At 26.2% G+C, this 26,033-nt stretch overlaps 2 protein-coding genes across 7 annotated transcripts in view; one reads left to right on the top strand and one right to left on the bottom strand.

The window, feature by feature from the left end:
• Window positions 1-11,104, bottom strand: part of Arfrp1 (ADP-ribosylation factor related protein 1) — an 89,583-nt gene extending 78,479 nt beyond the window's left edge. Inside the window, exon 1 of the mRNA XM_065507817.1 lies at window positions 11,095-11,104. The gene's annotated coding sequence lies outside the window, so the exon portion shown is untranslated. The remainder of the gene's footprint in view (window positions 1-11,094) is intronic.
• The window catches only part of Dsp1 (Dorsal switch protein 1), a 75,853-nt gene that overhangs the window by 20,195 nt on the left and 29,625 nt on the right, over window positions 1-26,033 (top strand). For 2 of the 6 annotated variants that reach the window (XM_065507813.1, XM_065507814.1), the window contains exon 3: window positions 1,632-2,249. In XM_065507813.1, the coding sequence (XP_065363885.1) occupies window positions 1,632-2,249 (618 nt within the window). Of the gene's footprint in view, window positions 1-1,268; window positions 2,250-26,033 lie in introns of those variants that run through there. The other 4 variants (XM_065507816.1, XM_065507815.1, XM_065507812.1 and 1 more) reach the window with 4 other exon arrangements.

Genomic DNA, 26,033 nt, shown 5'->3' with positions numbered 1-26,033 from the left:
TTAGTTTGATAAAATATTAATTTCAATAATTACATCCAGAATTCTATAACATTTAAAAGAATTTCTCATTTTTTTTAAATATTTTCTGCAAAAAAGTTGCCATTTGGATAAATTTAGCCAATTATTAAGAAATATTAAAAACATTAGATAATTTCAAGGACCTGATTAAATATTTAATAATAAAAATTCAGTTAACTTTATTTAATAAAATTGCAATTTTAAATTAAAACGTATGATCTTTAAACTAAATATGTACATTAAACCATAACAAAACGATCTGGTATCTTTAAAGGACTACATTTTGACGGTTAGTACTTCTTCTTCCTTGTCAAAGGTACAAAACAAAACAGAATTCTCCTGTTTTTTTTCTATATTCTCCCTTTTTGCATCACACAAACAAACACGCACACAGAACAGAACAGACAAACCACACATCAAGAAGAACAACAACAAACACAGTAACAAACAAACTAACAAACACATGTATTTAATATAGGAAACAAGAAACAGAAAAACGAACGAAAAAACCAAAATGAACAAGCAACAACGTTTGGCTGTTGTCATATACCATCATTGACGTCTGTCTGTGGTACATAAAATTTGTGTGTTTTCCTATAATTCCCCCTTTTTTCTGTGTTGTTGAAAATTTAATGGCGGCTGCAAAAGTAGTTTCTTTTTTTAATTTATTAAATTTCGTTCGTTCTATTAAATTTTAAAAATTAAAAACCTTTAAAATAAATAAAATTTTACCTAAATTTATAGCTAAAAACATACATAAAAGAGTAACAAGAAATAGATACCTGCGCGTCTGAATTAATGAAAAGCCAAAAATAAATTAAAAGAAAGAAAATTAATGAAAAGTGTTAAAATAAAACATAATAAAATAAATAAAATTTGTTAAAATAGTAATAAAATTAATACAAAAATTTCAACTAATGCCCATGCTAAGGAGTTTACTATTAGTGACAAATAATAATTATAAAACACAAAAATATAATAACACAAATAAAACGACAAAGTTACTAACTTAACAAAAATGTACTACCAGAATTAGTACCCCAGCAATTAGTAACAGCAAAACAACAACAACAACATAGTACAACAATAATAACAGCAGCAACTTAATTAAGAGATTAAAACTTAAATAATCAAATAAATCTACAAGAAAACAAGTGAAAACTTCTTTAATAATTTATAAAATAAAATAGATTTATTTATAATAATTTTGTTTACAACAAACAACAGCAACAATTCCATTAAAACTAACCTCACTTTTTTTTGTTTTGATTCTGTTGGTTGGAATCGTGTGAATAATTTTCCTGATCTTTACTTTAATTTTAAACATTTTCGTTACCATACTTCCAAATTCCACTTCCAATTTAAAAACAAACAAAAAAATAAATATACAACCCCCTTACCACCCACCTACTTTTGCGCGTTTGCGGGTTTTTTAGTCTTTAAGCGATAAAATTACAAGCAAAAGTATAGAGAAAAGAAAACAAAAGAGACCTCAGAAAATTATTATGTCAGAACACAGCGCTTGGGGTCAACGCCAAGCGACTGCTGCCGACGCTGCCTTATGGTGGCCAGGCGCACTCGCTGCGGCTGCTACACAACACCAACAACAACAGCAACAACAACAACAAACAATTGATCAGCAAACTTTACAACATTATCAGCAACAATTGGTTGCACAGCAACAACAACAAGCCGCTGCCGCAGCCGCTGCTGTCCAGCAACAACAACAATTGCAACAACAGCAGCAGCAGCATCAGCAGCAACAACAGCAAGTTGTCGTCCAACAGAATCAACAGCAAGCGCATCAAAACAACGCCAACACAACGTCCGGCGTGGGCACCCAACAATTGTTCACCTACAAAATGGCCAGTAGTTTTCCAAATCCAGCCACCACAATGGCCCAAGTTGTGGCGACATCGAATGCAGCCGGCACACCCGCCTACGACTATCGCCTAAATATGGCCCAGGCCGCCGCAGCTGCTGCGGTACCCGGTTCCCAGTGGTGGTATTCGGCAGCCAATCAAGGACAAATCGATGCTAATACAGCCGCCCAATTGCAGCAACAGCAACAACAGCAGCAGCAGCAACAACAGCAGCAACAACAGCAGCAGCAACAACAGCAACAACAACAGCAGCAGCAACAGCAGCAACAACAGCAGCAGCAACAACAACAGCAACAACAGCAGCAGCAACAACAGCAAATACAGCAGCAGCAACAGCAAGCAAATGCGGTAAGTTTCACTTCTTTGTTTCTTTTACATTTTCACATTTTGTGTTGTTGTTCCCCTGCCTTGGCCCTTGGTTCACATTTTCCTTCCTTACCTCGAGTCCTCTCAGTCCCTTTCATCATACATGATTTTGTTCTTCCATTTCTTTTGTATGTTTCCACCTACTTTACTGTTTTTTTTTTGTGTCTGTTGTATCATTGTGTCCCATATTTAATACTTTTACAACTAATAACATCAACACGCCTTTCATTGGGGTTACTCCAAAACTCTGGACAACTTGATTTTCTTTGAAAATTACATACAAGTTTGTTTAGATTTTTGTTTGTAATCCTTTTAATGCACTGAAAGAAATCCTTAAATATTCCATACATTTTTCTATTTTTACTATTAAACTATTTATTATACATTTTAAATGCATCAAAAGTTGTTGTGTTTGTGTCTACTACATACTTTCAAATTGTAGTGATAAAAACTATGCGTTTTATAGATTGGTTTTGGATTCTCAAATCAACCTAGCAAACATTATTCATATTTGTATTTAACTCACTCTTTTTCAGGTTATTTCTACTTATCTACTTATAGGCTCTGCTGTTTTATGTTTCACATAATATTCACTGAACGAATTACTGCATTCGTGAATGAATTTGCTTCTTTCGTATCAATTTGACTAGATCACGAATGCGGTAATTCGGTTCTAGGAATATTCCTTTTTTCACGTTTATAATAATCTCTAATTTAATATTTGGCTTTAAATTTGCTGATAAATAATGTTTAAATGATGGTTTATTTATACTTATTTTAGGATTCTAAGATTGTTTCGAAAATAATTCGCTCGTTTTCTTGAGTGTTTTCCAAATTCATTTGCTACCCCCCCTTCAAATATATTTTCTGGATTTTATAATTTTCCCTTTTCGAAATTGTTTATGTTAAGACATACAAATTGCTTTAAAAGAAAATGTTTCTGCTGAAATATTATCTTTAGAGGACATTTTGTATGTCTTAACATTTTCTTTAGATAACATGTTTTATGTCTTGACATAAATATTTTATTTAGATAAAATTGTTTATACATTTTCTTTAAAGGAAATCTTTTGTATCTTAACATAAACATAAATATTTTACATTTGCCTTACAGAAAATTGTTCATGTATTGACATTAACATTTTTCTTTTCTGATATAAAAAAATATTTAGAGGAAATTTGTCTTGACATAAAACATGTTTTATGTCTTAACATAAATATATCTTAAGATAAACATAAATATTTGAGTTTTGACCTACAGAAAATATTTAATGTGTTGACATAAAAATTTTTCATATTCTGATATAAAAATCTTTAGAGGAAATTTTATGTCTTCACGTACATTTTTTCGATAGATAAAATGTTTTATATCTTGACATACATATTTTCTTTAGATACATTTTTGTATACATTTTCTTTAAAGGAAATCTTTTTTATATCTTAACATTTATGTCTTGACATAAAAATTTTCTTTAGATAAAATTGTTTATACATTTTCTTTAAAGGAAATCTTGTGTATCTAATATACACAACATAAATATTTCACATTTGCCTTACAGAAAATTGTTCATGTCTTGACATAAACATTTTTCTTTTTTGATATAAAAATCTTTAGAGTAAATTTTGTATGTCTTGAAGTAAATTTTATTTTTAGATAAAAAGTTTTATGTCTTAACATAAACATTTTCTTTGGACAAAATTTTTTATGTCTTGACATTTCTTTAGATAAATTTTTTTAAACATTTTCTTTAAAGGAAATATTGTATATCTTTATATAAACATAAATATTTGACATTTGCCTTACAGAAAAATGTTCATGTCTTGACATAAACATTTTTCTTTTTCTGATATAAAAATCATTAGAGGGAATTCTGCTTTTATCACTTGACATAAACATTTTCTTTAAAGAAAATCTTTTTTATGTCTTAACATTTTTATCTTGACATAAACATTTTCTTTAGATACATTTTTTTTTATAAATTTTCATTAAAGGAAATCTTTTTTAAAAAAATTTTTCATGTCTTGACATAAAAATTTTTCATTTTCCAATATAAAAATGTTCTGCTCCCGCCATTAATTATATATTCTGGATCGTATATTCTTTGTCTGTCTGTTGAAATCTACTTTTCGAAGCTCCAAAATAATTTTCAAACATGATTGATATAACAATAAATCGGGTCTCAAATGGCTGAGATATAAATTTAATTGTCTTGACATAAGTTTGTCTTGACATAACTTTGTCTTGGTATTACTATATCTGGATATAACGTTGTCTGACAAAACAAATTAAAAAAAAATTTTAAAAAAATCCAAAAATTATTTTTATTTACCAAAAAATATTTTCAATCTTTATCTTGGAGTAGTATAATTTGTTGAAAAGTATTTAAGATTCGGTTTAGCGGTATAAAACACTCTTATTTGTTTATATTTTATTTAAAAATTTCAATATTTTCCCTATGATTTGTTTTAGTTCCATTCATACACAAATCATCATTGTCCATCATAAATAATTAAAACACGTTTCATTTCTAAAGCATTTAATTTGTTAAACTGTAAAAACTGTAAAAATTACTCACGTGTTGGCAATAGACCTAGATTTGGTTTATATTTAAGCACATTTTATTTATTTTTTTCACAGGGTTCCGTTTAAAGAGATGTAATTTCGAATTTATACAGAATTGTTTATGTCTTGATAGAAAATTTTCAATAAAGAATGATTTCATATTTGAAATTTCCTATAAAACTAATTTTAGTAACATTATGTGATTTCTTGACATAAAATTTGAATGTATGGACAGACAATTGAGGAGACTTGACAAAATGTGTATGGCTTGACAGAAAACGATTGTTGGGACATAAAACATGTTCAGTCTAAATAAAAACATATTGTCAGGACATAAATAATGTTCATGTATCTAAAGAACGCTGAGGCAGAATGCTGCTGTTGGTACAGAATAACTGAGAGTATAAATAAATTTTAAACAAAATCATATCTCTTGAACTAAATACTACTTAACTGCTGGTATTAATCTTACTATACCATCACTGGCATACGAGTACAAACTATTGTACATTAACATTCCAATCAAACATATTGCGCCAGCCAATTATTGATAACACATTTTAGTTCTGTTTCTAAATTAGTTTGAAACACATTTTTTCATTAAAATTCTTCTCGATTGAGTCGTAGGTATGGTATGTCTGAGTGTTTTGGCGAAACCTTAAAAAAAGCACATGTGTATACAATTCCTTATCAGTAGTTTTTATTTAATTTTTTTTGTTTGTTTGCTTCCCCAGTATTCAAACAAAAACAGTGTGTTCACATTTTGTTGTACCAGCAGAAAGCGCAACAGCTGTTACAATCAAATGTACATATGTATGTTTGTATGTAGGGGAAAGTAGGAGAGTAGAAGTATGTAGTAAAAGAAAAAAAAAATATGGATGAATTGTTTTATTTTATTTATGGAATTTACTTGGCTGGCATATTCTATTCTATATTATTCTATGGATTCAATTACACATTTTTTGTTGGTGGTTGGTGGCTGTTTTTTTTTGTTTGATAAACACAACAAATAATGTTAGAAATATGATAATAAAATATGCCGGTATAATGTAAATTATAGCGATAAACTATAAATGATGTCGTCGTCGTCAACATGTTTCTTCTATTATTTATTTTTTTATTTATTTATAGTCAAACGTATTTTATGATTGTTTAGACAGACTACATACCTAGAATGTTTTAAAATTTAAACAATCACCGCGCGCACATGTGTATTTTATATGAAATAATTTTTTAATTTGACAACAGGTTGCAAGAGGAGCTGTTATTTGAGTTAGTTTTAAAAGATGGATTTAGGGATAGGGAATAAATCAATATATCAGAAATGGTTTTAAATGGTTCACTAAGATTTGAACAATTTCTGACAAGATTTGAATATTTTCGCCCCTGTTCTGGAAATAGAGTGTCTTCAAAAAGGAAATTGACGTTTTGCAAATCGAACGATTTTGAAAAACGAAATTGACAGATTGATCTGCAGATCGCACAATTTTGTACATTAAAAGAGGATTGTGTACTCGAAAAGAAAATGAGTATATCATGTGGATTCGATTTACAGAACAATAAATCGTGTGAATTCATTTAGAATCGAAAACATTACTCAGATTCGATTTACGGAACAGGGGGTTTGTGTCGAGAGCAAGAATTGACAAATTTTGATACAAAAAATTAAAAATTTTCTGCCGATAATATAAAGCAGGCTATATTTTCTGTCACGAAATCAAAATTTTCCAACATTAAATGATTTTAAAATTCATTTTATAGGGCTTTTTCAATCATGAAATCATTCTTTATTGAATGTTTTCCGTCAAGCCATACAAATTTCTCTATAAATTCGTAATAACATCCCTTTTAACGAAACCTAGTACAAAAATAAATGAAATATGCTTAAAAACAAACCAAATCTAGATCTATTGCCCACACTTGAGTAATTTTTTTTATCATTCTTCACTTTGGCTTAATTTTATATAAACTTTGTTTAGAGAGCGGGAAGAGTTTTTATTTTTATATATCAGCAGAAACATTTTCTTTTGAAGCTAATTTGTATGTCTTAACATAAATAATTTCTTTGTCGAAGAACATCTTTTATGTCATGTCATAAATATTATCTTTAGAGGACATTTTGTATGACTTGTAAATAAAAAAAAAACAAAAAAAATTTCTTTGGATAAAATTTTTATGTCTTGACATAAATTTTTTTTAGATACAAATTTTTATGTCTTGACATAAACATTTTTCTTTACTCCCTGGTTATACCTGATACATTTTTATATTTTGATATAAACATTTTTCTTTTTCTGATATAAAAATGTTGTTTAGAGGAAATTATTATGTCTTGATATGGAGAAATTTGTTATGTCTTCACAAATCGTTTTTTTATAGAACTTTTTTATTGTCTTGACATACATAATTTCTTTATAACATTTTATGTCTTGACACAAAATTTTCATAAGAGAAAATTGTTTATATCTTGAAAAGATCATTATTATCTTTATAGGTCATGTTATAAATATTTTCTTTGAAGAACATTTTTGATGTCTTGACATAAACATTTTTATTTTTCTGATGTAGAAATGTTCTTTAGAGGTTATTTTTATATCTTGATATGTAGAATTTTTTCATGTCTTCATAATTTTTTTCTTTATAGCACTTTTTTATATCTTAACGTTAACATTTTCTTTAAATACAAACGTTTTATGTTTTGACAAAAAATTTTCATAAGAGAAAATTGTTTATATCTTGACATTTATATCTGATGCTTGACAGAAAGCAAATTTTATATGTTATGATATAAATATTTTCTTTAGATATAATTTTTTATGTCTTGAGATATATATTTTCTTTAGATAGAAATTTGTATACATTTTGTTTAAAGCAATTCATTTATATCTTAACATAGATAATATATAAATATTTGAAAATTTCCTGACATAAAAAATGTTCTTTTTCTGATAGAAATATGTTCTTTAGAGGAAATGTTTATGTCTTGATATGGAGCATTTTTTTATCTTCACAAATTGTTTTTTTATAGAACTTTTTTATGTCTTGACATATATAATTTCTTTAAATACAATTTTATGTTTTTGCAAAAAATGTTCATAAGAGAAAATTGTTTATTTTTAGACATGATCATTTTCTTTATAGAGAATTTTATATGTCATGATATAAATATTTTCTTTACCCCCTGTCTATACTTGACAAATATTTATCATAACAATAAATAACATTTGTTGTCAAGACAAAGTTGTCTTAGCAAAAGCACTATGAATTTTGTCATAACGAAGCAATAATACTAATAAATGGAGACTATACCTGATAATTTTTTATCTTGACAACCATTTTGACGTTTATCATGATAAAAATTTGTCAAGTATAGACAGGGGGTTAGGGAAAATTTTTTAATGTCTTGACATTAAACATTTTTTTTTAAATTTTTTAATTTTTATTAAATTTTCTTTAGATAACATTTTCATACCTTAAAATAAATATTTTTTATGTCTTGACATAAATATTTACTTTATTTTTTTGACATAACATTTGCAAGAAATGGGAAATATTAAAAATTGTTTATGACAAAGTTTTGTTGTATTTTGAATCGTTTATGTTTTGACTGAAAATTTTTATTTTATGACATTTAAATTTCCTTTAGAGACAAATTTTTATGTCTTGACATAAAAGTAGTTTTATGTCTTGACATAATAATTTTCTTTAGAGAACATTTTCATATCATGACATAAATATTTTCTTTTAAATTTTCTCCATTTCATTAGAGAAAATGTCTGAACATTTTTTAGGTTTTGACTGAAAATTTTCCTCCAAATAAAATTTTGTGTCATTTTTCTCTCTCAGTCTTTTACTATATAATGGAATCATAATCTAAATAATTTACTATCAAAATTGGAGATTTTTTTGTTTCATTGTTGTGCCTTAATTAGCACTTATTCATATTCAAAATATTTAATTTTCCCCCTGAGCAATATGTGTGTTTTATAAATACAATTCTCTGATTTATATAATTAAATTATTATCTATAAATGTTGCTGATAAGACTGTGTGTTGTTATAAATACATACTAAAATTTGATAATTTCTTTTTGTGTTTATTTAAAGAAAATTTATCAAAAATTAATCAATAAAATAAAATGTCTGTGATTAATTTTATACACATGCACTTGAGCACAACACACATTATAAAGTAAAATCGATTTGTCATAATATTCATAATATTCACATGTTTAAAAGACAAATAATATATTAAAATATTTCAAGAATATTAAGCAAAACTGCAACATGTGTTGTGGACAACGTAATTGTAGATTGCTTTAAATAATGTGCACATATTTCGGGGGGATTATCAATTCAATTAGAAGTATTTCTGTTTCCTTTCTCTGTTAGGGAAATTATAACAATATTCGAAAGAAATCAATTGATATTCTGTATATTATCAGAAAAAGAAGTGGTTATATGAATGAAAGAAAAAAAACGCATGTAGATATATAATTTCAATAGAAAACTGTTTGCAACACAACACAAGAAAGAAATTTAAGGAAATTCTATGACTATTACTAGTTTAAAGTCATGTAAGGCTTCTTAATTTAACTTTAGTTTGGTTATATTTGTTACATAGCTAAAATGAGTCATTTTTTTAAGATTATTAAATTATATTTTATATATTATTTAAATTCGTACATACATTTGGCATGCATTAGCATAATTCTATTCAAAAAAATAAGCAATTTACTGGAAACATCTTAAAATTGTTAAGAGGCCATTCATTTCCCATTGAAAATTCTCCGTAATATGATGATAAATCATCAAATCTGGCAACATTAATACCCAGTAGTAAATTTTCTTCTTTTACATTCAGAAGCCGGTACAAAAAAAAAACACAACAAAACAAATCAAAACAAAAAGAAAAAAAGTAAGTACGTCTACGTACACAAAAGTATGCATGTAAAACACAACATACACTTAAACATACATATTTTAAGAAAAGTTTTTTTTTGTTAAACACTTACATACTTACAAACTTACATACTTGTGTAAATGTAGGAAAATATGTGTATATGAAGAGGAAAAAAATGTCTGAAGACAAATAATGATGTCAAATAAATAAAAGAAAAGCAAACGAATAAAAAAAACCGACAAAAAGTGTAGTATATTCGTTTATACAAATATGTACAACAACACAAAAAAAAAACACATAAAAGAAAATAAAAAAAAGTTGCAAAGGCACATTGTTAATATAAGAGTTTTATGTTGTTGTTGCTGCTGCTTTTATTTTTCTTATTTTTTTTTGACGTTTCTGCTCATATTATCACTGGGTTACCAATGGAAATGACATTGACATTGAATCACAAAATACAATAATAATAATAAACAACAACAAAAAAACAGCCCAACAATAACAACATATTTAACAATACATAACAACAAAACAAAAAAGAAAACATTTTTACTAGTACTCATTTTATGAAAATACAAAAACAAAACTTGTAAATAAACTGCAAAATGATATTATTATTATTACTATTATTGGTCACAATAATAATAATAAAAACAATAATTACAACAATAGCAGCAGCATTAAAAACAACAACTAAACTCTACTCTACAACCACGTGTTATGTGGAAATACAAATTTGTACAATATACTTATTTATATACAATCATATGTGTAATAATAATTAAATCCTTATAAACAAATTTGTTTAATTAAAAGTTATTTCAAACGCTTGGAAACATATTAATTTCCTTTAATTTAGTTCCATATTTTTCGAAAATTGTTTGATATCTAATAAACATTACTTATGAATTCTCAATAAATTTGGCATCAAACTTATGTTTTTATTGCTGAAATTTTCTCAAAAATAAGACATTTTCAAAATAATAATTTGGAAATTTTATTTCTAATAAAAATGAATACATTTTTTCAAGTTTTACAATTGCCTAAACATACATATTTTTAATAACTTGGAAAATTTTTAAGATTTTCATAAATTTCAAATTTAAAAAATTTACAATTTATTAGTTTTTGTTACAATAAAACCAATTATAAACAAATTTCAAAATTCACATACAATTTTTAATTATAAATATTTAAAAAAAAAGATTTTCGAAAATTTCGAATTTAAAAAATATTAAATATTTATTAATTTCTTACTGTAAAACCAATTATACTAATAAAATTTCAAAATTCACATAAAATTTTTAATTTTTTCAAGTTTTAGAAATGCCTAAACAAATTTTTACTAACATGGAAATTTTAAAGATTTTTCAAAAATTCGAAATTTAAAAAAAATTTAAAAAATATGTATATAAAATTTATTAATTTCTTTTAAAATTTAAAAACAATTATAAAAAAATTCAAAATTCCAATAAAATTTTTAATTATATGTACTACATAATTTCGAAAATTCGAAATTATTCAACTAACTTTCTTCTAATAAAGAAATTCGAAAATATGCAACATTTTATTTTATAACATATTAAAATTTTTGGAAAATTAAGAATTTCTAATTCTAGTGTGTGTAGTTTCAAAGAAAATTTCATAGATTTTAAAATTTTAAATTCGAACTTTTGAAAATTGTAAAAAAATTTAAATTTTAGAAAATTGAGAATTTTTTAATTGTAAAAAATTTTTTTTTAAAAATTTCGAAATTAAGTTCGAATTTTCGAAAATGCATAAAATGTTAGAATTTGTAGAAAATTTAGAATTTTTTATCTAAATTGTAAAATTTTAAAAAAAATATTAAAATTTTTATTTTTTATTTATTTTTACAATTTCGAAATTAACGAATTTTCGAAAATTTTACAAAATGATAAAATATGTAGAAAATAGAGAATTTCTTATTTTAATTGTAAAATTTTAAAATTTGGAAACTTTAAAATTTCGAAATTAAGTTCGAATTTTTGAAAATGTTAGAATATGTAGAAAATTGAGAATTTCTTATTTTAATTTTGATTTTTTGTTTATTTTTACATTTCGAAATTAAGTTCGAATTTTCGAAAATCCTATAAAATTTTCGAATTTTGTAGAAAATTGAGAATTTTTTATTTTAATTGTAAAATTTAAAAAGAAATATTAAAATTTTTATTTTTGGTTTACATTTACAATTTCGAAATTATGTTCGAATTTTCGATAATGCTATAAAATGTTGGAATTTTGAAGAAAATTTAGAATTTCTTATTTTAGTTGTAAAATTTTAAAAGAAAATTTAAAAATTTGGAAACTTTAAAATTTCGAAATTAAGTTTGAATTTTCGAAAATTCTTTAAAATGATAGAATATGTAGAAATTTAAAAATAAATATTAAAATTTTTATTTTTTTTTCACTTTTACAATTTCGAAATTAAGTTTGAAAATTCTACAAAATGTGAGAATTTGTGGAAAATTTAAATTTTTTTTATATAATTGTTAAATTTTTAAAGAAATAAAAAATTTTACAAAAATTTTACTTTTACAATTTTGAAATTAAGTTTGAAAATTCTACAAAATGTGAGAATTTGTGGAAAATTTAATTTTTTTTTATTATAATTGTAAAATTTTAAAAGAAATAAAAAATTTTACATTTTAAATTTTGAATAAAGTTCGGTTTTTCGAAAATATTTTAAAATTTGTAAGAAATTGAGAATTTCTTATTTCAAATTTTGTATGAATTCGAGCAATTCTTATAAAAAAACGATTTTTTTTAAAACTTATTCAAAATTCAAAAAATTTATATTATTTCATTAATTATATTTGTTTAAAACACATTTTACAAATTCGAATTTTTGAAAATTCAATATAAAAAGATTTTAGGTATAAAAAAATGTATTTTTTTTTAAGAAATGAAACATTTTATTTAAAATTGTAATATGAATTTCTTAAACAAAATAAAGAAAATTTTTTTAATAAAAATTCAAAACCTTGAAATATATTTAAATGAAAACATTCTAAAATTAATCTATACCGAAAACCCAAAAATTCAAACACTTGAACCACATTTTGTTGGAATTTGACTTAAATGCAAATGTTATTAAATATTTTTTATACAAAAAAAAAAACATATGACTTGAATTTAAGTTTCCTTTTTACTGGACAATTCTATTGCTTGACTATAATTCAAGGCTTGAATTACACTTGTATTCAACTTGAATTCTAGTAAAAATGCTTATTAAGATATTTATAAATTATTTTATTTCATTGCTAATTAAAATCCAAAATTCACACATGATTTCGAGTTTGTAAAATGTGTTTTAAATTTTTTTTTTTTTTGAATTTTTAATGCTTTCAAGTTAAGGGAGTCTTCTAAGTCGTGTATTACTAAACATTTATTTTGTTTAATGATTTTAATTATAAAGTTAATGCTACTGCGCGGTTTAGTAAACAAATTAGCAGAATTCATTGACATCTAACACAAGTAATACAAATACATACATAGAGTATTGTACATTCATATAAATTTCAATTGAAAATTATAAAAAAAACCAACTGTATTATACATAATGTACTCGTAATAGAGAAATACAGAAAAAAACGTACCATACCGACATTTGTTGTATATAATTATACAAATTAAATAGCAAACACATGTAAAACAAATTGAATTTTAATTTGGCGCCAATTTTTTTTTGAGAAATTATAGTTGAAAAACAAAAATTGTTGGTAAAGCTGACAAGAATTTTAAATTAAATAAATAACCTATAAAATGGGTAACCTTTATGGGGTCAAATGGTAGATAGTTTTGGAATAAGGAACAATTTAATTAATATTTCATAATTTCTATTAAGATAACTGTGAAAAGAACAGGTTTTATTAAAAATTGAATGAATATCTTACAAATGAAGAAGTGAGTGAAGATAAATATGCCGAGTTAAATATGTTTCGACGTAAAACTTTACGTCATTACATATTTGCAAATATGTTTCGGCGTAACGCCTTACGTTATTACATATTTATAAATTCGTTTTTAGTATTTGTGACATATTTTCCAATTTAGGACATATTCACAAATATGTTTTGTTTTTTGTGACATATTTGCAATACTTACATACACTCATATTTAAAAACTATTTAATACATATTTTTTAAAAATAGCTCGTGGACAAACTATGATAGATGACAGGATGGGACATACCTCATTTTAAAGGGAAATGAACCAGCATTAGTCACCAACATAGCTCTTTTTCCAAAATTTCGTCGGACTATTTTTAATATTTTTTTGAAAATTTTCATTTTTCAATGTTGATCCTTGGAACAATTTTCGACAATTCTGGACAAACTAAGATAGATGCCAGGATGGGACATACCTCATTTTAAAGGGAAATGAACCTGCATTATTCACCAACATAGCTCTTTTTCCAAAATTTCGTCTGACTATTTTTAATATTTTTTTGAAAATTTTCATTTTTCAATGTTGATCCTTGGAACAATTTTCGACAATTCTGGACAAACTAAGATAGATGCCAGGGTGGGACATGCCTCATTTTAAAGGGAAATGAACCAGCATTATTCACCAACATAGCTCTTTTTCCAAAATTTCGTCTGACTATTTTTAATATTTTTTTTGAAAATTTTAATTTTTCAATGTTGATCCTCGGAAAAATTTTCGAAAATTGTGGACAAACTAAGATAGATGCCAGGATGGGACATACCTGATTTTAAAGGGAAATGAACCAGCATTATTCACCAACATAGCTCTTTTTCCAAAATTTCGTCTGACTATTTTTAATATTTTTTTGAAAATTTTCATTTTTCAATGTTGATCCTTGGAACAATTTTCGACAATTCTGGACAAACTAAGATAGATGCCAGGATGGGACATACCTGATTTTAAAGGGAAATGAACCAGCATTAGTCATCAACATAGCTCTTTTTCCAAAATTTCGTCTGACTATTTTTAATATTTTTTTGAAAATTTTAATTTTTCAATGTTGATCCTCGGAAGAATTTTCGACAATTCTGGACAAACTAAGATAGATGCCTGGGTGGGACATACCTCATTTTAAAGGGAAACGAACCAGCATTAGTCACCAATATAGCTCTTTTTCCAAAATTTCGTCTGACTATTTTTAATATTTTTTTGAAAATTTTAATTTTTCAATATTGATCCTCGGAAGATTTTTCGACAATTCTGGACAAACTAAGATAGATGCCAGGGTGGGACATACCTCATTTTAAAGGGAAATGAACCTGCATTAGTCACCAACATAGCTCTTTTTCCAAAATTTCGTCTGACTATTTTTAATATTTTTTTGAAAATTTTCATTTTTCAATGTTGATCCTTGGAAAAATTTTCGACAATTCTGGACAAACTAAGATAGATGCCAGGATGGGACATACCTGATTTTAAAGGGAAATGAACCAGCATTATTCACCAACATAGCTCTTTTTCCAAAATTTCGTCTGACTATTTTTAATATTTTTTTGAAAATTTTCATTTTTCAATGTTGATCCTTGGAAAAATTTTCGACAATTCTGGACAAACTAAGATAGATGCCAGGGTGGGACATACCTCATTTTAAAGGGAAATGAACCAGCATTATTCACCAACATAGCTCTTTTTCCAAAATTTCGTCTGACTATTTTTAATATTTTTATGAAAATTTTAATTTTTCAATGTTGATCCTCGGAAGAATTTTCGAAAATTGTGGACAAACTAAGATAGATGCCAGGATGGGACATACCTGATTTTAAAGGGAAATGAACCAGCATTAGTCATCAACATAGCTCTTTTTCCAAAATTTCGTCTGACTATTTTTAATATTTTTTTGAAAATTTTAATTTTTCAATGTTGATCCTCGGAAGAATTTTCGACAATTGTGGACAAACTAAGATAGATGCCAGGATGGGACATACCTCATTTTAAAGGGAAATGAACCTGCATTATTCACCAACATAGCTCTTTTTCCAAAATTTCGTCTGACTATTTTTAATATTTTTTTGAAAATTTTCATTTTTCAATGTTGATCCTTGGAACAATTTTCGACAATACTGGACAAACTAAGATAGATGCCAGGGTGGGACATACCTCATTTTAAAGGGAAATGAACCAGCATTAGTCACCAATATAGCTCTTTTTCCAAAATTTCGTCTGACTATTTTTAATATTTTTTTGAAAATTTTAATTTTTCAATGTTGATCCTCGGAAGATTTTTCGACAATTCTGGACAAACTAAGATAGATGCCAGGATGGGACATACCTCCTTTTAAAGGGAAATGAACCAGCATTATTCACCAACATAGCTCTTTTTCCAAAATTTCGTCTGACTATTTTTAATATTTTTATGAAAATTTTAATTTTTCAATGTTGATCCTCGGAAGAATTTTCGAAAATTGTGGACAAACTAAGATAGATGCCAGGATAGGACATACCTGATTTTAAAGGGAAATGAACCAGCATTATTCACCAACATAGCTCTTTTTCCAAAATTTCGTCTGACTATTTTTAATATTTTTTTGAAAATTTTAATTTTTCAATGTTGATCCTCGGAACAATTTTCGACAATTGTGGACAAACTAAGATAGATGCCAGAATGGGACATACTTCATTTTAAAGGGAAATGAACCTGCATTATTCACCAACATAGCTCTTTTTCCAAAATTTCGTCTGACTATTTTTAATATTTTTTTGAAAATTTTCATTTTTCAATGTTGATCTTGGAACAATTTTCGACAATACTGGACAAACTAAGATAGATGCCAGGGTGGGACATACCTCATTTTAAAGGGAAATGAACCAGCATTAGTCACCAATATAGCTCTTTTTCCAAAATTTCGTCTGACTATTTTTAATATTTTTTTGAAAATTTTAATTTTTCAATGTTGATCCTCGGAAGATTTTTCGACAATTCTGGACAAACTAAGATAGATGCCAGGATGGGACATACCTCCTTTTAAAGGGAAATGAACCTGCATTATTCACCAACATAGCTCTTTTTCCAAAATTTCGTCTGACTATTTTTAATATTTTTTTGAAAATTTTCATTTTTCAATGTTGATCCTTGGAAAAATTTTCGACAATTCTGGACAAACTAAGATAGATGCCAGGGTGGGACATACCTCATTTTAAAGGGAAATGAACCAGCATTATTCACCAACATAGCTCTTTTTCCAAAATTTCGTCTGACTATTTTTAATATTTTTATGAAAATTTTAATTTTTCAATGTTGATCCTCGGAAGAATTTTCGAAAATTGTGGACAAACTAAGATAGATGCCAGGATGGGACATACCTGATTTTAAAGGGAAATGAACCAGCATTAGTCATCAACATAGCTCTTTTTCCAAAATTTCGTCTGACTATTTTTAATATTTTTTTGAAAATTTTAATTTTTCAATGTTGATCCTCGGAAGAATTTTCGACAATTGTGGACAAACTAAGATAGATGCCAGGGTGGGACATACCTCATTTTAAAGGGAAACGAACCAGCATTAGTCACCAATATAGCTCTTTTTCCAAAATTTCGTCTGACTATTTTTAATATTTTTTTGAAAATTTTAATTTTTCAATGTTGATCCTCGGAAGATTTTTCGACAATTCTGGACAAACTAAGATAGATGCCAGGGTGGGACATACCTCATTTTAAAGGGAAATGAACCTGCATTAGTCACCAACATAGCTCTTTTTCCAAAATTTCGTCTGACTATTTTTAATATTTTTTTGAAAATTTTCATTTTTCAATGTTGATCCTTGGAACAATTTTCGACAATTCTGGACAAACTAAGATAGATGCCAGGATGGGACATACCTCATTTTAAAGGGAAATGAACCTGCATTATTTATTTTGGATTTTCAGTAAAAATTTACAGACTTAATTATGCAAAGTTTAGTTTTTGTCGTTTTTTTGAGATTTTGAGTGTTAATAGAAGCGAAAAAAACTAATTTTTGGTACATCTGTTTACGTTTGGAGCACATTTATATCTGACAAACTCTTGTCAGATTATGCGATGGAACCACTGTAAATAAAAAACGGATCTCACAAGTATTAATTTTTACATACTTCCAATATAAATAACAACAAATTTTAATTAATAAAAATTTTGTCCATGTTAATAGAAGCGAAAAAAACTAATTTTTGGTACATCTGTTTACGTTTGGAGCACATTTATATCTGACAAACTCTTGTCAGATTATGCGACGGAACCACTGTAAATAAAAAACGGATCTCACAAGTATTAATTTTTACATACTTCCAATATAAATAACAAAAAATTTTAATTAATAAAAATTTTGATGTGTGTGAAGTTAAATTTCGAAATTTATAACCCTAGACACGAACCAGTTGAGTTAACAGAGTTCTGTTTAAAGGCTAACATAGCACTGTTAAACATTGGAAATCAAGGTAGGTGTATTCAAAATGGAATAATAATCACACGGTTGGACCAAATGGACCACTCACGTTGGAAACGGGAACTCATCTCCCGCTTTTTCCAAAAACTAAGTCAAATCATAAATTTCAAACATATTTTTACATTTTTTCGGAATTTTTAAAATTTACTTATAATGGATGGATGAATCTAAATTCCTGGAAATTGGGAGAAGATGGGCGGATGAATCTTGCTGGAATATTTAGGAAGGGTGTTGGTCTATCATGATCCGTGGTCATAACCTTTAACAGTGCGTGTTCTGATAGAGAAATTTAAATTTTTCGGAAATTTAAATTTCTTGGGAGGATGAATCTAAATTTCTTGGAAATGGGAGAAGATGGGCAGATGAATCTTGCTGGTATATTTAGATAGGGTGTTGGTCTATCATGATCCGTGGTCATAACCTTTAACAGTGCGAGTTCTAATAGAGAAATTTAAATTTTTAGGAAATTTTTTTTTTTTTTTTGGAGGATGAATGTAAATTTCTTGGAAATGGGAGAAGATGGGCAGATGAATCTTGCTGGAATATTTAGATAGGGTGTTGGTCTATCATGATCCGTGGTCATAACCTTTAACAGTGCGAGTTCTGATAGAGAAATTTAAATTTTTCGAAAATTTAAAATTTCTTGGGAGGATGAGTCTAAATTTCTTGGAAATGGAAGAAGATGGGCAGATGAATCTTGCTGGAATATATAGATAGGATGTTTGTCTATCATGGTCCGTGGTCATAACCACTGTTACCTAAATATTCCAGAGAGATTCATCCGCCCATCTTCTCCCATTTCCAAGAAATTTAGATTCATCCTCCCAAGAAATTTAAATTTCCGAAAAATTTAAATTTCTCTATCAGAACACGCACTGTTAAAGGTTATGACCACGGATCATGATAGACCAACACCCTTCCTAAATATTCCAGCAAGATTCATCCGCCCATCTTCTCCCAATTTCCAGGAATTTAGATTCATCCATCCATTATAAGTAAATTTTAAAAATTCCGAAAAAATGTAAAAATATGTTTGAAATTTATGATTTGACTTAGTTTTTGGAAAAAGCGGGAGATGAGTTCCCGTTTCCAACGTGAGTGGTCCATTTGGTCCAACCGTGTGATTATTATTCCATTTTGAATACACCTACCTTGATTTCCAATGTTTAACAGTGCTATGTTAGCCTTTAAACAGAACTCTGTTAACTCAACTGGTTCGTGTCTAGGGTTATAAATTTCGAAATTTAACTTCACACACATCAAAATTTTTATTAATTAAAATTTTTTGTTATTTATATTGGAAGTATGTAAAAATTAATACTTGTGAGATCCGTTTTTTATTTACAGTGGTTCCGTCGCATAATCTGACAAGAGTTTGTCAGATATAAATGTGCTCCAAACGTAAACAGATGTACCAAAAATTAGTTTTTTTCGCTTCTATTAACATGGACAAAATTTTTATTAATTAAAATTTGTTGTTATTTATATTGGAAGTATGTAAAAATTAATACTTGTGAGATCCGTTTTTTATTTACAGTGGTTCCATCGCATAATCTGACAAGAGTTTGTCAGATATAAATGTGCTCCAAACGTAAACAGATGTACCAAAAATTAGTTTTTTTCGCTTCTATTAACACTCAAAATCTCAAAAAAACGACAAAAACTAAACTTTGCATAATTAAGTCTGTAAATTTTTACTGAAAATCCAAAATAAATAATGCAGGTTCATTTCCCTTTAAAATGAGGTATGTCCCACCCTGGCATCTATCTTAGTTTGTCCAGAATTGTTGAAAATTTTTCCAAGGATCAACATTGAAAAATGAAAATTTTCAAAAAAATATTAAAAATAGTCAGACGAAATTTTGGAAAAAGAGCTATGTTGGTGAATAATGCTGGTTCATTTCCCTTTAAAATCAGGTATGTCCCATCCTGGCATCTATCTTAGTTTGTCCAGAATTGTCGAAAATTTTTCCAAGGATCAACATTGAAAAATGAAAATTTTCAAAAAAATATTAAAAATAGTCAGACGAAATTTTGGAAAAAGAGCTATGTTGGTGACTAATGCAGGTTCATTTCCCTTTAAAATGAGGTATGTCCCACCCTGGTATCTATCTTAGTTTGTCCAGAATTGTCGAAAAATCTTCCGAGGATCAACATTGAAAAATTAAAATTTTCAAAAAAATATTAAAAATAGTCAGACGAAATTTTGGAAAAAGAGCTATATTGGCGACTAATGCTGGTTCGTTTCCCTTTAAAATGAGGTATGTCCCACCCAGGCATCTATCTTAGTTTGTCCAGAATTGTCGAAAATTCTTCTGAGGATCAACATTGAAAAATTAAAATTTTCAAAAAAATATTAAAAATAGTCAGACGAAATTTTGGAAAAAGAGCTATGTTGATGACTAATGCTGGTTCATTTCCCTTTAAAATCAGGTATGTCCCATCCTGGCATCTATCTTAGTTTGTCCAGAATTGTCGAAAATTGTTCCAAGGATCAACATTGAAAAATGAAAATTTTCAAAAAAATATTAAAAATAGTCAGACGAAATTTTGGAAAAAGAGCTATGTTGGTGAATAATGCTGGTTCATTTCCCTTTAAAATCAGGTATGTCCCATCCTGGCATCTATCTTAGTTTGTCCAGAATTGTTGAAAATTGTTCCAAGGATCAACATTGAAAAATGAAAATTTTCAAAAAAATATTAAAAATAGTCAGACGAAATTTTGGAAAAAGAGCTATGTTGGTGAATAATGCTGGTTCATTTCCCTTTAAAATCAGGTATGTCCCATCCTGGCATCTATCTTAGTTTGTCCACAATTTTCGAAAATTCTTCCGAGGATCAACATTGAAAAATTAAAATTTTCAAAAAAAATATTAAAAATAGTCAGACGAAATTTTGGAAAAAGAGCTATGTTGGTGAATAATGCTGGTTCATTTCCCTTTAAAATGAGGTATGTCCCACCCTGGCATCTATCTTAGTTTGTCCAGAATTGTCGAAAATTTTTCCAAGGATCAACATTGAAAAATGAAAATTTTCAAAAAAATATTAAAAATAGTCAGACGAAATTTTGGAAAAAGAGCTATGTTGGTGACTAATGCAGGTTCATTTCCCTTTAAAATGAGGTATGTCCCACCCTGGCATCTATCTTAGTTTGTCCAGAATTGTCGAAAAATCTTCCGAGGATCAACATTGAAAAATGAAAATTTTCAAAAAAATATTAAAAATAGTCAGACGAAATTTTGGAAAAAGAGCTATGTTGGTGAATAATGCAGGTTCATTTCCCTTTAAAATGAGGTATGTCCCATCCTGGCATCTATCTTAGTTTGTCCAGAATTGTCGAAAATTGTTCCAAGGATCAACATTGAAAAATGAAAATTTTCAAAAAAATATTAAAAATAGTCAGACGAAATTTTGGAAAAAGAGCTATGTTGGTGACTAATGCAGGTTCATTTCCCTTTAAAATGAGGTATGTCCCACCCTGGCATCTATCTTAGTTTGTCCAGAATTGTCGAAAATTGTTCCAAGGATCAACATTGAAAAATGAAAATTTTCAAAAAAATATTAAAAATAGTCAGACGAAATTTTGGAAAAAGAGCTATGTTGGTGACTAATGCTGGTTCATTTCCCTTTAAAATGAGGTATGTCCCATCCTGTCATCTATCATAGTTTGTCCACGAGCTATTTTTAAAAAATATGTATTAAATAGTTTTTAAATATGAGTGTATGTAAGTATTGCAAATATGTCACAAAAAACAAAACATATTTGTGAATATGTCCTAAATTGGCAAATATGTCACAAATACTAAAAACGAATTTATAAATATGTAATAACGTAAGGCGTTACGCCGAAACATATTTGCAAATATGTAATGACGTAAAGTTTTACGTCGAAACATATTTAACTCGGCATATTTATCTTCACTCACTTCAAATGAAGCGGGTATTTAGGTTTGACACCCTTGGTTTTAAAGTATGCTAATTTGTTTTATGTTAATAAAAAACTATAAAAATTTATGACTCGGCCTCTCATACCTAGAATTGTGAATTAATTTCTTAATGAGTTTGGGCTTTTGGGTATGAAGAAAGAAAAATACCTACCTTCTTAATAAAAAATTCCAAAAATGTTTTATTTTAATTTCATTTATGCATATTTTATTTAAATTAAAGAGAAAAAAAAAATACAAAATAAAGTACCTAGAAATGAAAGAAAACTACAAAGAAGAGGAAAAAATAAAACTGAAATAATTTTGGTCAACGAACTTTTTTGAATATCAAATCAAATAATGAATGTAACGCCAACTAACCAACCGACCAAATACAGCCAGTCATGATGGATTTTTGGTTGGTTACTTAAAAATATTTTTCAGTTTTTTTGTATTTCTTATGATTCTTTTTTAAGCAAAAAGGAAACAAGGTAAAAAAAATATTAAAGGAAACTAAAGAAAAATGTATAATAAATAAAACTAAAAATAACGATATTAACTGGCAACCAAGTGAAAAAGAAAAACGTAAAACAGCAGAATATTACGCTGGGATTTCTGGTTGAGTGAGTTTCCAGGCAAAAAAAATAAAATAAACCCAAGACAAGAAACTGGTGGTGGTAAAAAAATAACTTACATTTCACCCCTCCTCAAACTAAGAGAGGTACAAAAGTGATTATAATAAATGAATGTGGAGTGGAAAAAACACATTTATTTAATTTAAATCAACCATGACTGAAACACTATAAAAATTAGACAACAAATTTTCTTAAAATTTTTACACATTTTATTTATTTATTCATTAATTTCTTTCTTTTAGTTTTTTTTTCTTTCTTTTCTTAAGCCCAAAAATTAGGTCAGTTTTATTTTTTGTAGTTTCGTAAATTTTTATTTTTATTTTTTTTTTTTCAAAGTGAAAGTTATAAATTACTAAAATGAATGGAATGAACAAAAAGTGGAGATTATAGCATGTTTGTTCAGTTTTAATATTATTATCATAATTTGTTTTAATGGCCAAACAAGTTCTTGGCATTTTTTTTATATATTTTAAAGAACGTGTCTTGTGTTTAAATCATTCTTTGTTTTTGTGTGATATGAAATTTATTTGTTTTTTCTTTAAACAGAACCTGAAATTTTATTTATCGTATGTTTTTGAATTTTGTTGTATGAATTTTTTAACTGCTTATCAACTATATAACTATATAAATATAAAAAAGTATTTAAATAAATATTTTATTTCAAAAGTCATTGACCAATAAAAGTAATGAGGAAAGAATTTATGAAAGAATTTATTTTTAATAAAAAATCTATTTAATGTAAACTTAATTAATGTTAATCTTAATATTACATTACAATTCATTCATTTATTAAATAAAATTTTTAAGATTTCGAATATTTATTAAAAATTTTTCTTAATACTATTTAAAATTTAATGAAAAGTGATTCCTTTCCTTAAAAATTTCAAAATTTGAAATAGTTTATAACTAAAATCTGTTTTAAATTGAATGTTCGAAAATTTTTACTTGATTTCGAAAAAAGTTTTTAAAACAAATATAATACATGAAATCGCGAATCAATATTTCACATGAAATATGTATGTTCCCTTTTCCTTTTTTCGTTCATCAACTTTGTTCACGTGAAAAAATTCCACATTTTTAGATGGAATTTTGTAAACAATTAACAGCTGTTACGAACAAAATCAACTATTGTGAATGAAAAGTTCATGGGGAATTTCACGATAGCAATTTTCCCTTCGAGGGAAATGAATATTTCATGGGAACAAAATTTCACATGTTATTGCCGATAGGGGTGAATATAACATTTTCAGTTTTTAACAAGTTTTGAGTAATTTCGAAAATTCGAACACGATGTTTGTCTGATTTTCGTGTTCGAAATTTCTAAAAATTTCTATTTTTTTAATATTTAAAATTTCTACAATTAAAAATTGCATAAAATTTATACAAAATTTAAAATTTTCAAAAATTCGATAATATAACATTTTCAGTTTTAACAAGTTTTGAGTAATTTTGAAAATTCGAACATGATGTTTTTCTGTTTTTCGTATTCGAAATTTCTAAAAATTTCTATTTTTTAATATTTATAATTTCTACAATTAAAAATTGCATCAAATTAAAAAATTTTCAAAAATTCGAACTTAATTTCGAATTTTAAAAAATGTTGATTTTATTTAAAATTTTGCAATAATAAATTATTAATTTTCTACAAATTCCAACATTTTTAAAGCATGTTCGAAAATTCGAACTTAATTTCGAATTTTAAAAAAATACTAAAAATTTTAAAAAATTCAATTTCGTTTGAAATTTTACAATAAGAATAAGAAATTTTTAATTTTCTATAAATTTCAACATTTTTAAAGCATGTTCGAAAATGGGAACTTAAATTCGAATTGTAAAATAAAAAAAAAAAAATGAAATTTGTTTTGAAAATTTACAGAAAGAGAAAGAAATTCTCAATTTTCAACAAATTCTAATATTTTAGCATTTTCGAAAATTCGAACTAAATTTCGAAACTTAAAAAAATTCTTAAAAATTAAAAAAAAAACTTCAATCAATATCCTTAAAATTTTTTACTTTTTGAACATAATTTAGAAAGTTCGAACTTAATTTCGAAATTTAAAAAAAATTTAATAAGAAATATAAGAATAAGAAATTCTTAATTTTCTACAAAATCCAACGTTTTTAAAGCATGTTCGAAAATTCGAACTTAAATTGTAAAAGTACACAAAAATCAAACAATTTTTAAATTTGTTTTCAAATTTTACAATTAGGAAAAGAAATTCTCAATTTTCAACAAAATATAATATTTTATAGCATTTTCGAAAATTCGAACTAAATTTGGAAACTTCAAAAATGTTTAAAAATGAGAAAAAAATTAATTTTCTTTAAAATTTTTAAATTTTTTCTTAATTTTTCATAAATTTTTTAGTACTTTCGAAAATTCGAACTTAATTTCGAAATTTTAAAAAATGCCTGAAAATGTAAAAAAAAATTAAATTTCCTTTAAAATTTTATAATTAGAATAAGAAATTCTTAATTTTCTACAATTTCCAACGTTTTTAAAGCATGTTCGAAAAATCAAACTTAATTTTGAAACTTCAAAATAACAAAATTTCTTTTAAAATTTTACAATTATAATAAGAAAATCTAAGTTTCCTAAAATATAAATTTTTTTTTAGCAATATCGAAAATTCGAACTTTATTGCGAAATTTTAAAAATGCCTGAAAATATAAAAAATTTAAATATCCTTTAAAAGTTTACAATTAGAATAAGAAATTCTTAATTTTCTACAAATTCCAACGTTTTTAAAGCATGTTCGAAAATTCGAAATTGTAAAAATAAACAAAAATCCAAAAATTTTTAAATTTGTTTTAAAATTATACAATTAGAAAAGCAATTCGCAATTTCCTATAAATTTTAAAATTTTTTGTATATTCGAAAAATTCGAACTTAAATTCAAAATTTTAAAAATATGTATTGAAAATTATAAATTTTTTCATTTTAATATTTCACAATTATAATAATACATTTACTACAAATTGCAACGTTTTAAAGCATGTTCGAAAATTCGAACTTAATTTTGAAAATTTAATAAATAACAAAATTAAAAATTCTAAGATTTCTTTTCAAATTGTACAATTCATAATAAGAAATTCTTAATTTTCTACAATTTCCCAAATTTTCTAGCACTTTCGACAATTCGAACTTAATTTCGAAAATTTAAAAAATGCTTTAAAATGAAAATTTTTACAATTATAATAAGAAATTCTTAATTTTTTACAATTTCCAATATTTTGTAGCACTTTCGAAAATTCGAACTTAATTTCGAAAATTAAAAAAATGCTTTAAAATTTAGATTTTTACAATTTAATAAGAA

This window comes from Calliphora vicina, chromosome 4 (genome assembly GCF_958450345.1).
Source record: "Calliphora vicina chromosome 4, idCalVici1.1, whole genome shotgun sequence".
Lineage (NCBI taxonomy): Eukaryota > Metazoa > Arthropoda > Insecta > Diptera > Calliphoridae > Calliphora > Calliphora vicina.
The sequence above is the reverse complement of the archived record's forward strand: the minus strand, read 5'-3'. Positions and strand labels throughout refer to the sequence as shown.